This window comes from Elephas maximus, chromosome 7 (assembly GCF_024166365.1).
Source record: "Elephas maximus indicus isolate mEleMax1 chromosome 7, mEleMax1 primary haplotype, whole genome shotgun sequence".
Classification (NCBI taxonomy): Eukaryota; Metazoa; Chordata; class Mammalia; order Proboscidea; family Elephantidae; genus Elephas; species Elephas maximus.
In genome coordinates this window covers 86,285,693-86,299,709 of record NC_064825.1, presented here as the reverse complement: position 1 = coordinate 86,299,709, position 14,017 = coordinate 86,285,693, and the positions used below count along the sequence as shown (strand labels likewise).

The 14,017-nt window shown below is 37.5% G+C and overlaps 1 protein-coding gene across 12 annotated transcripts in view; it reads left to right on the top strand.

Annotated features, from left to right (window-relative positions):
• Positions 1 to 14,017, top strand: part of DCDC1 (doublecortin domain containing 1) — a 608,393-nt gene that overhangs the window by 268,652 nt on the left and 325,724 nt on the right. For 11 of the 12 annotated variants that reach the window (XM_049890804.1, XM_049890803.1, XM_049890799.1 and 8 more), the window contains one exon: positions 11,822 to 11,992. The exons of the other annotated variant lie outside the window; for it this stretch is intronic. In XM_049890804.1, the coding sequence (XP_049746761.1) occupies positions 11,822 to 11,992 (171 nt within the window). The remainder of the gene's footprint in view (positions 1 to 11,821; positions 11,993 to 14,017) is intronic. 12 annotated transcript variants of the gene reach the window in all.

Below are 14,017 nucleotides of genomic sequence, written 5' to 3'. Positions count from 1 at the left end.
TTTATTTTGAAGAGGAAACCTATATGGTTTCTTTTTCAAAATAGCCACCTTTTGGTGTAGTCTACCTATTCCAATGCTGCATTTTCAGTTGCCTTTTTCTATTTATTTACATATTGATTTATCAGATATGCCTCCAAATGCCTTTCATTTGCTTCAAAGATCAAATACATGGTAAAGGGTCAGATAATGTATTTGTAAATATTTGTGTATGTGTGCGTTAACATCTAAATATATTTCAAAGACTGAGACGATAATTTCTACATTGTTACTTTGAAAATGATTATACTAATTTGGATGTGTAAATTCTAGTGTTTTTGTTACAAAAATGTCATGGATTGAATTATGTCCCCCCCGCCCCAGTATGTGTGTATCAACTTGGCTGGATCATGATTTCCAGCGTTGTGCGGTTGTCCTCCATTTTGAGCTTGTAATTTTATGTTAAAATGATAAGGGTGGGATCGTAACACCACCCTTACCCAGGTCACATCCCTGATCCAATGTAAAGGGAGTTTCCCTGGGGTGTGGTCTGCACCACCTTTTATCTCTCAAGAGATAAAAAGGAAAGGGAAGCAAGCAGAGAGTTGGAGACCTCATATCACCAACAAGGCAGCACCGGGAGCAGAGCGCGTCCTTTGGACCCCAGGTCCCTGTGCCTGAGAAATTCCTCGACCAGGGGAAGACTGATGACAAGGAATCATCCTCCAGAGCTGACAGAGAGAGAAAGCCTTCCCCTGGAGCCGATGCACTGAATTTGGACTTTTAACCTACTTTACTGTGAGGAAATAAATTTCTGTTTGTTAAAGCCACCCACTTGTGGTACTTCTGTTATAGCTGCACTAGATGACTAAGGCAAAAAATCAGTTACATTAATTTACAACCTTAATTAATTTACAGAGATGTGAAACCTGATTGTGAAAGGAAATAAAACATTGGGGGGGGGGAATCACTTCAGTGTTTGTTTTGCCGTAGGTTTATTATACTGCTCGTCTGTCAGTTTGTCTTAGTGTGGTGGCTTGCGTGTTGCTGTGATGCTGGAAGCTATGCCACTGGTACTTCAAATACCAGCAGTCACCCTTTGTGGGCAGGTTTCAGCAGATATTCCAGATTAAGACAGACTAGAAAGAAGGAGCTGGTGGTCTACTTCTGCAAAAATTGTCCAGTGAAACCTTATGAATAAAAAAAAAAAAAAAAAAAATTATTTATTTATTTATTTTATGAATAGCAGTGGAATATTGTCTGATATAGTGCCAGAAGATGAGACCCTCAGGTTGGAAAAACCAGCAAAACCAAACCCTTTGCTCTTCAGTCAATTCCAACTCATAGCGACCCCATAGGACAGAGTAGAACTGCCCTATAGGGTTTCCAAGGAGTGGCTGGTGGATTCAAACTGCTGACCTTTTGGTTAGCAGTGGAGTCCTTAACCACGGGATCACCACTCAAAATACGACTGGGGAAGAGCTGCCTCCTCAAAGTAGAGTTGACCATAATGACGTGGATAGAGTCAAGCTTTCAGGACCTTAATTTGCTGATGTGGCAGGACTCAAAATGAGAAGAAACAGCTGCAAACATTCATAAATAATCAGAACGTGGGATGTACAAAGTATAAGTCTAGGAAAATTGGAAGTTGTCAAAAATGAAATGGAACACATAAAGATTAACACATAGGCATTAATGAGCTGAAATGGACTGGTATTGACCATTTTGAATTGGACAATCATATGGTCTACTATGCCAGGAATGACAAATTGAAGAGGAATGGTGTCACTGGGTCTGGGGGTGTCACATTTATTGTCAAAAAGAACATTTCATTATCTATTCTGAAGTACAATGCTGTCAGTGAAAGGATAACATCCAGGTGCCTACAAGGTAGACCCAGTTAATACAACTATTATTTAAATTTATCTACCAGCTACTAAGGCCAAAAATGAAGAAATTGAAGATTTTTACCAACTTCTGCAGTATGAAATTGACTAAACATGCAATCAAGATACATTGATAATTACTGGTGATTGGAATTCAAAAACTGGAAACAAAGACGAAGGATTGATAGTTGGAAAATATGGTCTTCGTAATAAAAAAGATGCCGGAGATCACATGATAGAATTTTACAAGACCAACAACTTATTCATTGCAAATACCTTTCTCCAAAAAAAAAAAAAAAAAAAGGCAACTATACAAATGGACCTGGCCTGATGGAATACAGACATACCTCAGAGATATTGCGAGTTTGCTACCAGACCACCACAATAAAGTGAATCACATTTTTTTTTTTGTTTCCCAGTGCATATAAAATTTATGTTTACACCATACTGTAGTCTATTAAGGAAACCCTGGTGGCGTAGTGGTAAGTCCTACAGCTGCTAACCAAAGGGTTGGCAGTTCAAATCTGCCAGGTGCTCCTTGGAAACTCTATGGGACAGTTCTACTCTGTCCTATAGGGTTACCATGAGTCAGAATCGACTCAACGGCACTGGGTTTTTTTTTTTGTTGTTGTTAGTCTATTAAGTAAGCAATACAATTATGTCTAAAAACCAATGTACATACCTTAATTAAAAAGTACTTTATTGTCCCATAACTCCCACCATGGCTGCAACCCGCTATGGAGCCACAAAAAACAAAACAAAACAAAACTTTATTGCGAAAAAATGTTAACTATCATCTGAGACTTCAGTCAGTTGTTGATGGCTGATGAATGATCAGGGTAGTGATTGCTTCAGGTTGGGGTGGCTGTGGCAATTTCTTAGAATAAGACAACAATGAACTTTGCCACATTGATTGACCCTTTCACGAAGGATTTCTCTGTAGTAAGTGAGGCTGTTTGATAGTATTTTACCCACAGTAGAACTTCTTTCAAAATTAGAATCAATTTTCCCAAACCCAGTTGCTGCTTTATCAACTAAGTTTATGTAATAGTCTAAATCATTTGTTGTCATTTCAACAATGTTCACAGCATCTTCACCAGGAGTAGATTCCATCTCAAGAAATCACTTTATTTGCTCATCCTTAAGAACCAACTCATCTGTTAAAGTATTACCATTAAATTGCAGCAATTCGGTCACATCTTTAGGCTCCAATTCTAATTCTAGTTCTCTTGCTATTTCTACCACATCTGCAGTTACTTCCTCCACTGAAGTCTTGAACCTCTCAAGGTCATCCATGAGGGTTGGAATCACATTCTTCCAAACTCCTGTCATTGTTGATATTTTGACCTCCACTCATGAACCATGAATGTTCCTAATGGCATCTGGAATGGTGAATCCTTTCCAGAAGGTTTTCAATTTACCTTGCCCAGATCCATTGGAGGAATCAGTGTCTATGGCAGCTATAGCCTTACAAAATGTATTTCTTAAATAATATGACTTGAAAGTAAAAATTACTCCTTGATTCATGGACTGCAGAATGAATGTTGTGTTAGCAGACATGAAAACAACATTAATCTCCCTATACGTCTCCATCAGATCTCCTGGGTGACCAGGTGCATTGTCAATAACCAGTAATATTTTGAAAGGAATCTTTTTTTCTGAGCAGTAGTTCTCAACAGTGGGCTTAAAATATTCAGCAAAAGATGCTGTAAACAGATGTTCTGTTGTTCAAGCTTTGTTGTTCCGTTTATAGAGCACAGGCAGAATAGATTTAGCATGATTTTTAAGGGCCCTAGGATTTTGGGGATGATAAATGAGCATTAGCTTCAACTTAAAGTCACCAGCTGCATTAGTCCCTAACAAGAGAGTGAGCCTGTCCTTTGAAGCTTTAAAGCCAGGAATTGACTTCTCCTCTCTAGCTATGAAAGTCCTAGATGGCATCTTCTTCCAATATAAGGCTGTTTTGTCTACAATGAAAATCTGTTGTTTACTGTGGTCGCCTTCATAAATTATCTTAGCTAGATCTTCTAGAGAATTTGCTTCAGCTTCTACATCAGCACTTGCTGTTCCACCTTGTACTTTTATGTTATGGAGACAGCTTCTTCCCTTAAACCTCATGAACCAACTTCTGCTAGCTTCAAACTTTTCCCTGCAGCTTCCTCACCTGTCTCAACCTTCATAGAATTGAAGAGAGTTAGAGCCTTGCTCTGGATTAGGCTTTGGCTTAAGGGAATGTTGTGGCTGGTTTGATCTTCTATCCAGACCACAGAAACTTTCTTCATATCGGCAATAAGGCTGTTTTGCTTTCTTATCATTCGTGTGTTCACTGGAGTAACACTTTTAATTTCCTTCAAGAACTTCCCTTTGCATTCACAGTTTGGCTACCTGTTTGGCACAAGAGGTCTAGCTTTCAGCCTGTCTTGGCTTTTGACATGTCTTTCTCAATAAACTTAATCATTTCTAGCTTTTGATTTAAAGCGAGAGACCTGTGCCTCTTCCATTCACTTGAACGCTTAGAGGCCATTGTGGGTTATTAACTGGCCTAATTTTAATATTGTCGTGTCTCAGGGAATAGGGAAGCCTAAGGAGAGGGACCGAGATGGAGGAATGGCCAGTTGGTGGAGCAGTCAGAACACACACAACAAATATTAAGTTTGCTGTCTTATAAGGGCGTGGTTCACGGTGCCCCATAACAATTACAATAGTAACATCAAAGATGACTGATCACAGATCACCATAAGAGATATAAAAATAATTAAAAAGTTTGAAATATTGTGAGAATTGCAAAAACATGACACATGAAGTGAGCACATACTGTTGAAAAAATGGTGCTGATAGAGGATTGACAAATCCCAAAGATTGGCAGGCAAGACCACAGGTAAGCTGCTAACTCAAGTCCCAAAAACTGGAGATCAGATGAACAGGAGCCAGCTGCAGGATCCAGAATTAGCAAAAGCCCACCAGCCTTGCTAGAATATCCACTTGTGTTCAGTGCAGGCCACACGCCCAAGGAAACTCCCTTTCAACTGATTGGATACTCACAGCAGATTCCATCATGGAGGTGATCACATAATATCAAGGAAGTGATCACACCATCATACGACTATCAAATCACCGAGCATCATGGCACAGCCATGATGACACACAACCTTGACCATTACAAATAGAATGCAGAAATTATCAAACAATATCATTAATATCACATGATAGTAAAATTTTTGCTGAAGATAATTCAAAAATGGTTTCAGCAATACATCAATAGAAAACTCACGTCTGATTTGGAAGTGGACATGGAAGATGGGATATTATTGCTGACATTAAATGGGTCTTGGCTGAAAGCAGAGAATACCAGAAAGATATTTTCCTGTGTTTTATTGACTATGCAAAGGCATTTGACTGTGTAGATACTAACAAATTGTAGATAACATTGGGAAGAATGTGAATTCCACAACACTTAATTGTGCTCATGGGGAATCTGTACCTGGATCAAGAGGTAGTCTTTCGGACAGAACTAGGGAATACTGTGTGGTTTAAAATCAGGAAAGGTGTGCATCAGAGTTGTATCTTTTCAAAATACTTATTCAACGTGCATGCTGAGCAGAAAATCTGAGAAGCTGGACTACATGAAGAAGAACACGGCATCAGAATTGGAGGAAGACTCATTAACATCCTGCACTATCAGATGATACAACCTTGCTTGCTGAAGGTGAAGAGGACTTGAAGCACTTACTATTGAAGGTCAGAGACCACACAGCCTTCAGTATGGATTATACCTTGACAAAAAGAAAACAAAAATCCTGACAATTGGACCAATAAGTAACATCATGATAAATGGAGAATATATTGAAGTTGTCAAGGATTTCATATTACTTGAGTCCACAATCAATGACCATGGAAGCAGCAGTCAAGAAATCAAATGACAGATTGCATGGGACAAATCTACTGCAAAAGACCTCTCTAAAGTGTTGAAAAGCAAAGATGTTACTTTGAGGACTAAGGTGTGCCTGACCCAAGCCATGGTATTCTCAATGGCCTCATATGCAGTGAAAGCTGGAGAATGGATAAAGAAGACTAAAGAAGAACAAATGCCTTTGAATTATGGTGTTAGCAAAGAGTATTGTCTATACAATGGACTGCCAGAAGGAGGAACAAATCTGTCTTGGAAGAAGTACAGCCAGAATGCTCCTTAGAAGGGAGGATGGTGAGACTTTGTCTCATTTACTTTGAACATGTTATCAGGAAGGACCAGTCCCTGGAGAAGGACATCATGCTTAGTAAAGTAAAGGGTCAGCGAAAAAGAGGTAGAAGAACCTCAGTGAGATGGATTGGCACAGTGGCAGCAACAATGTGCTCAAACATAGCAACAATTATGAGGATAGTGCAGGACCTGGCAATGTTTTGTACTGTTGTACATAGGGTTGCTATAAAACAGATCCAGCTTGAAAGCACTTAACAATAACAAGACAGATCTCAAAATTCTAACTAAATACCATAAAATCTGAGATTTACGTCCTAATCTACTGTCTGTAATTATATTTTAAAGATTGTATTTTATTTAATGTAGTTTCTACTCATGAAAACTGGGAATAATAATAATAATATATGCATCAGACCACTTTGAGGTGATTATATATGTTTAAATACATTGTTGTCAATTTTATCCCATATATATAGCTGTTTAGAAATGGTCTAGTGGAAATCTAACATGTAATTTATTATTAGCACTTTCCAGTTGCTGTCAAGTCAGTTCTGACTCATGGCAACCCCATCTATGTCAGAGTAGAACTGTGCTCTGTAGGGTTTCAATGGCTGATTTTTTTTGGAAATAGATGGCCAGGCCTTTCTTCTGAGGCACTTCTGGATGGACTAGAACTTCTAACTTTCCAGGAAGAACCTAGCACTTTAACTGTTTGCACTACCCAGGGACTCATTAGCACTTTAAACCAAAAAACCCAAACCCGTTGCTGTCCAGTTGATTCTGACTCATAGCAACTCTATAGGGCAGAGTAGAACTGCCCCATAGGATTTCCAAGGAGCAGCTGGTGGATTCAAACTGCCCATCTTTTGGTTAACAGCCTGAGCTCTTAACCACAGTGCCACCAGGGCTTCATTAGCACTTTAGAAATGTGTTTTTTGAGGTTCCCTGAGAAGGGGTTTGGTTTTTTTGGTTTTGAAAAGCAGTTGCCAAAAGGGATTAAATTTGTAAGGATTTTATTAGGAGAAATGCCTATGGTAGAAAACAGGGAAAGAGGTGGAGACGACTGGGAAAGCTGTCAGACTGAGATGTTTGTCTAAACTCGAGTGAAGATGAAAGAAGAAAGGCAGGTTGACTGGAAGCGTCCCCTATTGCCATGCAGTCTAAGGAAGGTTCAGCAAAACTGTCGGAGGTGTCCTTGAGCCCAAATCGACTGTCAGACAACTCCTGTGACTCCCAAGAATGCATCTGCCTTAGTGCCCCTGCTGTGCTCAGCCATTGGTGCCAACCTGGAGATAGATTTCGGAGCACAGTGTCTAGGACCCTCGGTCTATTATGTTCCTGTAATTAGAGATCTATGAGGCACATTCTCATTAGCTGCCTCAAAAGGTATAGTCGACATTATCCTTATTGCCATCAACATAGCCCTATTGCATGGTGGATTATGAAGACATTTAAAGTGTCTCCATTTTCAATTGTTCCTTCCTCCAAGAGTAGATGTGGATGTTAGGCTGGTGAATAAGCCTAAAGACATCGCATAGGGAACCTTCTGGCTGGAAGCAGGATAGGTCACCTTCCAAAATGTTTCCCTTCTTGGAAGGGTCCTAGGAAACTATAAAAAAGTTGGGAGTAGTCGAAGTGGTAGGAATAAGAGGGGCCACACATTTCAGGTTTTACGGTAATTATGCTGCAGATAACCCTCCAAGTCAAGAGATAATTTTGATCACAGGCTCCCATGTCTTTTCCAGTCTTGTTTATCAAATTAAGTTTATGTTCTCTTTTTTTTAATTTAATTTATTTTATTGTTGTTTTTGAGAATATACACAGCAAAACATACATCAAATTAAACAGTTTCTACGTGTAGTGTTAGTGGCATTGATTACATTTTTCGAGTTGTGCGTCCTCCTTTTCTGAGTTGTTCCTCTCCATCAACATAAACTCACTGCCCCCCAAGGTTCCTGTCTAATATTTCAAGTTGCTGTTGTCAATTTTATCCCATATACATAGTTCTTAAAAGAGCTTAATGCTCGAGGCAGAGATTTTTTATTAGTTAAGCTATTGTTTGGTTTTCAGAAGACATCAAGGGATATTTTTGGTTTAAAGATTATCTCAGGGCAATAGTTTCAGGGTTGTGTCCTCTTCTCAGTCTGAAAAACACTGTAGTCTTGGACCTGAAGCAAGGGGAGATCTTTGGAAGCTTAAAATACTATTTTTATATCTCTTTCCCTTTTCTTTTTTCCTCCCTCAATTATATTGTTAATCACAAAGTTTTTTGGTCCTAAGTTTAAGTGTTGACTTTGGGACCATCTTGTGTGTTACATGCCAAGATGATATTCCCAGCATAGAGGTTCCTGCCCTTTGTCCTGATTTCATGTGACAGGTCTGTGAAAAGCGTTCTGGAGTCCTCTTTGATAACATGGGTGGACTCTGGACCATGCAGCATTCAGGCCAACAGCTGAATTCGTCACTAGAAAATTCAGGAGTGCCTCAAGGGTCATTAATAATAGCCAAAGTACAGTATTCAGAATGTACCAGTTCAAATTGTACAACTTCAATGTGCATACTTTTTAGAATGATTATAAGCAGAATATTATTTTGTGCCAGCTACGAACTATGCTGAGAACTGAATTGAATTGAATTCAAGGGTTATATGAGTGTATCATACAAATACGACCAGGCCAACCTATGTGTACGTTTATAGACTTGTGCATATTTGCATTCTTTCAGAAGTATGGTTTCTTTTCTCACCAGAATAGCCCAATTTTGGGGAGGGGGGGTCTTATCTTCTTCTCATTTGTTACTCTCTCAAATTCTGTACAAGTGTCACTTCCGTGCTGCATGTCCACGGAGAATGAAGTGTAAAAATGTGTAGGCTTTCTGCTGCACAATGAGATGGTGCATTTTTTCAACATATGCATACGTAAGCCGCCTTTTGTGAATGGGACTGATAGGGTCAGATAATGTTTAAAGGGAAAGGCTTTATGTCTCTCAGGCCTCTATGTTTCCACATGGATGCTTCCACACACACATAGATTGAATTATGAACAGACCCATTAATGCTGGGATCACAAAAGGTCAAGTTTTGTCTTCTTTTACCCCTATTCACATTGCTTTTGTAGAGAAAAAAGTAGAGAGGAAAAAAAAAAAAAAAAGGATTTGCAGGAAAAAAAAAAAAAGATTTATGATGAAGAATTTTAAAGAACATTTTTTTTCTCTTAGCAACATCTGTGATTTGAAAAAAATTTGTATTATGTAAAATAATTCAGGAGTATTTTATTACCTGCCAGATTTTAGTATATATGAGTTATTTCATGTGTAGGATTATCTTTAGGGATGACACGTTATTGTAATAACTAAGAACAAAATGCAGCCCTTCGAGGGAAAAAACCTTATGAGTATGTAAAGTAACATAAAGTTTAAGCAAAATTGAATGGAAACATTATAAAAATGCCAAGGGCACAATTCTTGATCTGTTCTTCCCATGTTTAAGATGTAAGTTAATCGTTGTTAGGACATCTTGTTTTATGGTTTGAAGTTATTTAAAAAAAAAAAAAATCACTATTGGTGTAAGTATGCATCACATATTATCATGGGGTCGATGAAAATAGCAAAAATGATAGAGAAAAAAATTTAAAGCAACAAAAAAGTTCATCTCAATTGAAAATTTTAAGGTTTTAACCAATAGCCCTTTAGAATGCAAATGGCATGCATCATCAATTGTATGGTTGGTTGATTTCTGATGTCACGTGAAATCTCCTATCAGTGAAAGGCTATGGATTGTGACAGTAAAACCAGTCATGTATAAAAATGCTCTCAAATCAAAGTCTGAAATTCCTCCTTCATGTGTTTGTTTATTTACGTTATTTTTTGTGGCTTGCTATACCACAAGGTGCAAGCACATAAATTAAAGAGAGCAAGTATTACTGACAACCAAAATACATTGCATGATACTTAGTAGACTTTAAAAGGCTACATAAAATTGTATCTTTCTAAATCACATGATAGTGGGGATAGGTTTAGAGATGATCAGTGCTTTCCAGAAGTGAGGTTCCTTCCTCTATTTAAGGTCTTTGGCTTTTGATTTTCTTAGATAACCATAAGAGCAAGTCGCTGGCCTGTTTTAGTCTTTAGTTTGAGTATGATATATACTGTTATCCACCATTTTTGAGGATGATACTGTATTTGCACACAAATAACATGCTCATTCTACGTTTATTAGCCAACTGCACCCTCCCTCCACAAGGTGTTTTTGTAAGCATACTATGCTAATTTTTTTTTTACAGCCACGTGTAAAAAAAATTGGCTTAGCAGCCGTTATGAAAATACCTCGTAGGGGGAGGGTGGTTGGCAAGCAAAAGTAGAAGGTGGTGATTATTTTCGTAAAAATAAGGTACTGCCGTCAGATAGTGTTATCTGATGATGAAGATAAGGCTGAAAACATTGAATAATACTGGGTCATCTATCGTTTCCATAGTTTAAATGTCACAACTTTCTTACAGGGTTAACAGTACTATAGGTAGCACAGAAATTCATTCCAGAAAGTAAGAAAAGGAAGATCATGAAAGAAATCTGTCATTGGATTTCAGTCTACAAATAATATTCTCTTCCTTTTCATATTTTATTTCTTCTCTGCTCAGATCCCCCAATTACCTTCTTCCCTTTTTTAATTATTCTCATCTTCTTTTCTATTACTTTGTTCTTTTTTATATCATTTTTTCCTCTTTCTGCCTCCTCCCAATCTCTCTACCTTTTTACCTTCTATGTCCATGATTTCCAAAGTTTTGCCGAAGTTTCCATGGGAGGACCATGAGAAGCCTTCCTTATGACTGGATAATACAAATTTCCACAGCTTTCACTTCAACTTACAGTTAAGAGCTACCTGTCAGTAACCTACCAAATGAGTTATTAAGGGTTACAAATATTTAAGATAAACCCATTGCTGTCAAGTTGATCCTGACTCGTAGCAACCCTACAGGACAGAGTAGAACTGCCCCATGGGGTTTCAAAGGAGTAGCGGGTGGTTTTGAACTGTTGACCTTTTGGTTAGCAGCCAGGTTCTTAACCACTACACCACTGGGACTCCAAATACATATAGTAAAAGAAAATATTCTAAAAAGAAGCATATATATATATATATTATAAACTATTCTATAAAGAGGTATATATAGAAATATTGTGGACGGTACATAAACTAGAAGGTTTTATTCTATTAAGCATTTTAAAAGTCTTTTGCAAACTTGTTGGGTATATAAAAACCAACTGCCATTGAATCAACTCTGACTCATGGCAACCCCACGTGTATCAGAGTAGAACTGTACTCCATAGGGTTTTTAATGGCTAGTTTTTTAAAAGTAGATCTCCAGGCCTTTTTTCCGAGTTGCCTCTGGGTGGACTCAAACCTCTAACCTTTCAGTTAGCAGCCGAGCACATTAACCATTTGCATAACCCAGGGACTATGTTGTGTATATATGTTTCCTTAAATACTGTTTTCTTTTCATACCCAGAGATATTTTTTATTCAGCAATTGTAAATGACTACCTATTCTATGTCACTGAAGTGAAAACGTTGGAAATCTTTTCATGTGTAGATTTGTTGATGAAAGAATGTACATCCCTTCTGATCTCTTTACCTGAAAATAGAGCTGTACTAAAATTCTTGTCTTGAAGTCATTTTTCCCTCCATCAAACCAGGTACTGAAAAATCTAATAGGTGTGACATCAACAATTACATCTTGCTAACAACTCTTGTAATTTAACCCCTTCAGGTGAGCAGGCTGATTGATGAATTGCAGACAGCTATCAAAAGCAACAGAGGTCATCTCTCTAAACTTGGCCCCCAATTACAGGCTGAGCAGGAGCAATTCTCCTCTTACGTCTACCAACACATTAAAAGCCTTCCAGCAAACACTCTTCTCCCAGGAGGCCTGCAGCTAAAGGTGGGTGTCATTCAGTGACTCTCACTGGGTTCAGCAAGATGTAAACACTCGGCTCTGTTTGAAGGCCCTTGTAACAGAGCCAATCAGCTTGAATTTCTTTTTATGTTGTCTTTTTCAAACTGGAGTTTGGAGCTGTATCTTAAAAGAAAATGCCTAGAGGCCTCTGAAATGTGGATTTATATAATTAGTTTTCAGCTCAGAAAAGTGTCATTTTAATGAAGGAATTTAATCGTGTGGTCACTTACATATTTTGCAAGAAACAGGTATTTGTGACAGGAGTCATTGTGTATTTCAGTAAAAACTGAGATTTGGGAAATGAATCATTTGGAGGACTGGGCAAGCTTTAATAATTGTCAGACAGGGGCAATAGCAATTGCAGGTGAAAGGCCAGGTGACTGATTGATGTTCAAACTACATTTCCGAGAAAAAGGATCTGTATTGGGTAAGTATGACACATGTCAGAGTTCACTTGGTAAAATCAATACTTAAGAATATACTGGGAATAAAGGTGAATTGGTTGTTTGTCAGGATAAGATGGCTAAATATCCTAGACTACTCTCTGGTATTCCATCTTTGGAAGAGAAGACTAACCCATACTTGACTAAAGTGGTTTCAGTACTAAACACTTAGGAAATTTAGTTTTGTTTTTTCTAATAGAGTATCCATGTTGAGTCTGTAAAGTTAATATGGTTTTATAATCTTATATCTGACATTTCAAGAGACTATCATTAGTAAAATTTAAATTACTCAACGTATGACCCTTTTCTAGCTAACAAACTACTGTTACTACAACTCTTCATTTCCTTTTGATTATGTTTATAGCGATGTGATAATGTTCAAAGTAATTGTATTTGGATCAGCCTTCATCTCTATAATTTCTCTTGCTTAATACTGTTTTATTCTTCAAATAACCTTATTAGCATTATATTTTCTATTCAAAATTATTTCTTTCAATGGCATTCCCTTGTTTGTATTTTGAATTAGAATATTACCTTGTAAAAGTTACCCTTAGGGGAAATGTAATTCCATGTTTAACTTGATAATGTATTTCTCATAGTCTGTGCTGGTCAGCTAAGGGTTTCGGAAGACATTAGGGTCCCAGGGTTCCTATAGACCAGTAGTATGCTTCTTATCGAGGCTTCTGATCTAGTTACAGATGCATTCTGCCTATTTGTAATTTACTTGTTATTGGTTAAGAGAGAAGCCAGGTGAGAGAGTGTGGTACAAATGACACTTATTTGTATCAGCAACTATCATATGAACTATATATAATAGCCTAACTTGAAAAGGGGCTCTGTTGGAGAAGTGGTTAAGAGCTCGGCTGCTAACCGAAAGGTTGGCTGTTCAAATCCACTAGCTGCTCCTTGGAAACCCTATGGTATAGTTGCTATGAGTTGGAATTGACTCTACTGCAATGGGTCTGTTTTTTTTTTTTTTTTTTGGTTTTAGCTTGAAAAAAATATGTTTTCCTCACAACCTCACTACTTGTTTCTGAATAATTTGGTAGCAAATATTTAATTTTTGGGTATGAATTGTTGGTTTTATATATTCCCCTTTTTAATATGTTTCAAAATTCTTTCCATACCAGCAAAAAAAAAAAAAGAAGAAATTTATATATACAAAGAAACTAAGCAGCTGTATTTGTTTTGACACATTGTGCTGTCCAGTGTATTAGCCACTAACCACATGTTGCTATTTAAATTTAAATAAAATTAGAATTTATAATATGTAGTGTCTCAGTTGCATTAGTTACATTTCAAGTGCTCAAAAACTGCATGTGGCTAGTGGCTACTGTATCAGAAAATACCATATAAAAACATTTCTTTTATCACAGAACGTTGTATTGGACAGCACTGATAGAGTGTTACAGTAAAGTCATGATTAAAATGTTCCTGAAGCAATAATTTAAGGTTTAGCTTATTTAATATACAAAATCAGTGAGTAAGGGAACTCATAATGGGATCATGCAAAACTTCAATACCAGTGAGCTTATTGTTTGATAAATAGCACAGCAACTCATTTAGC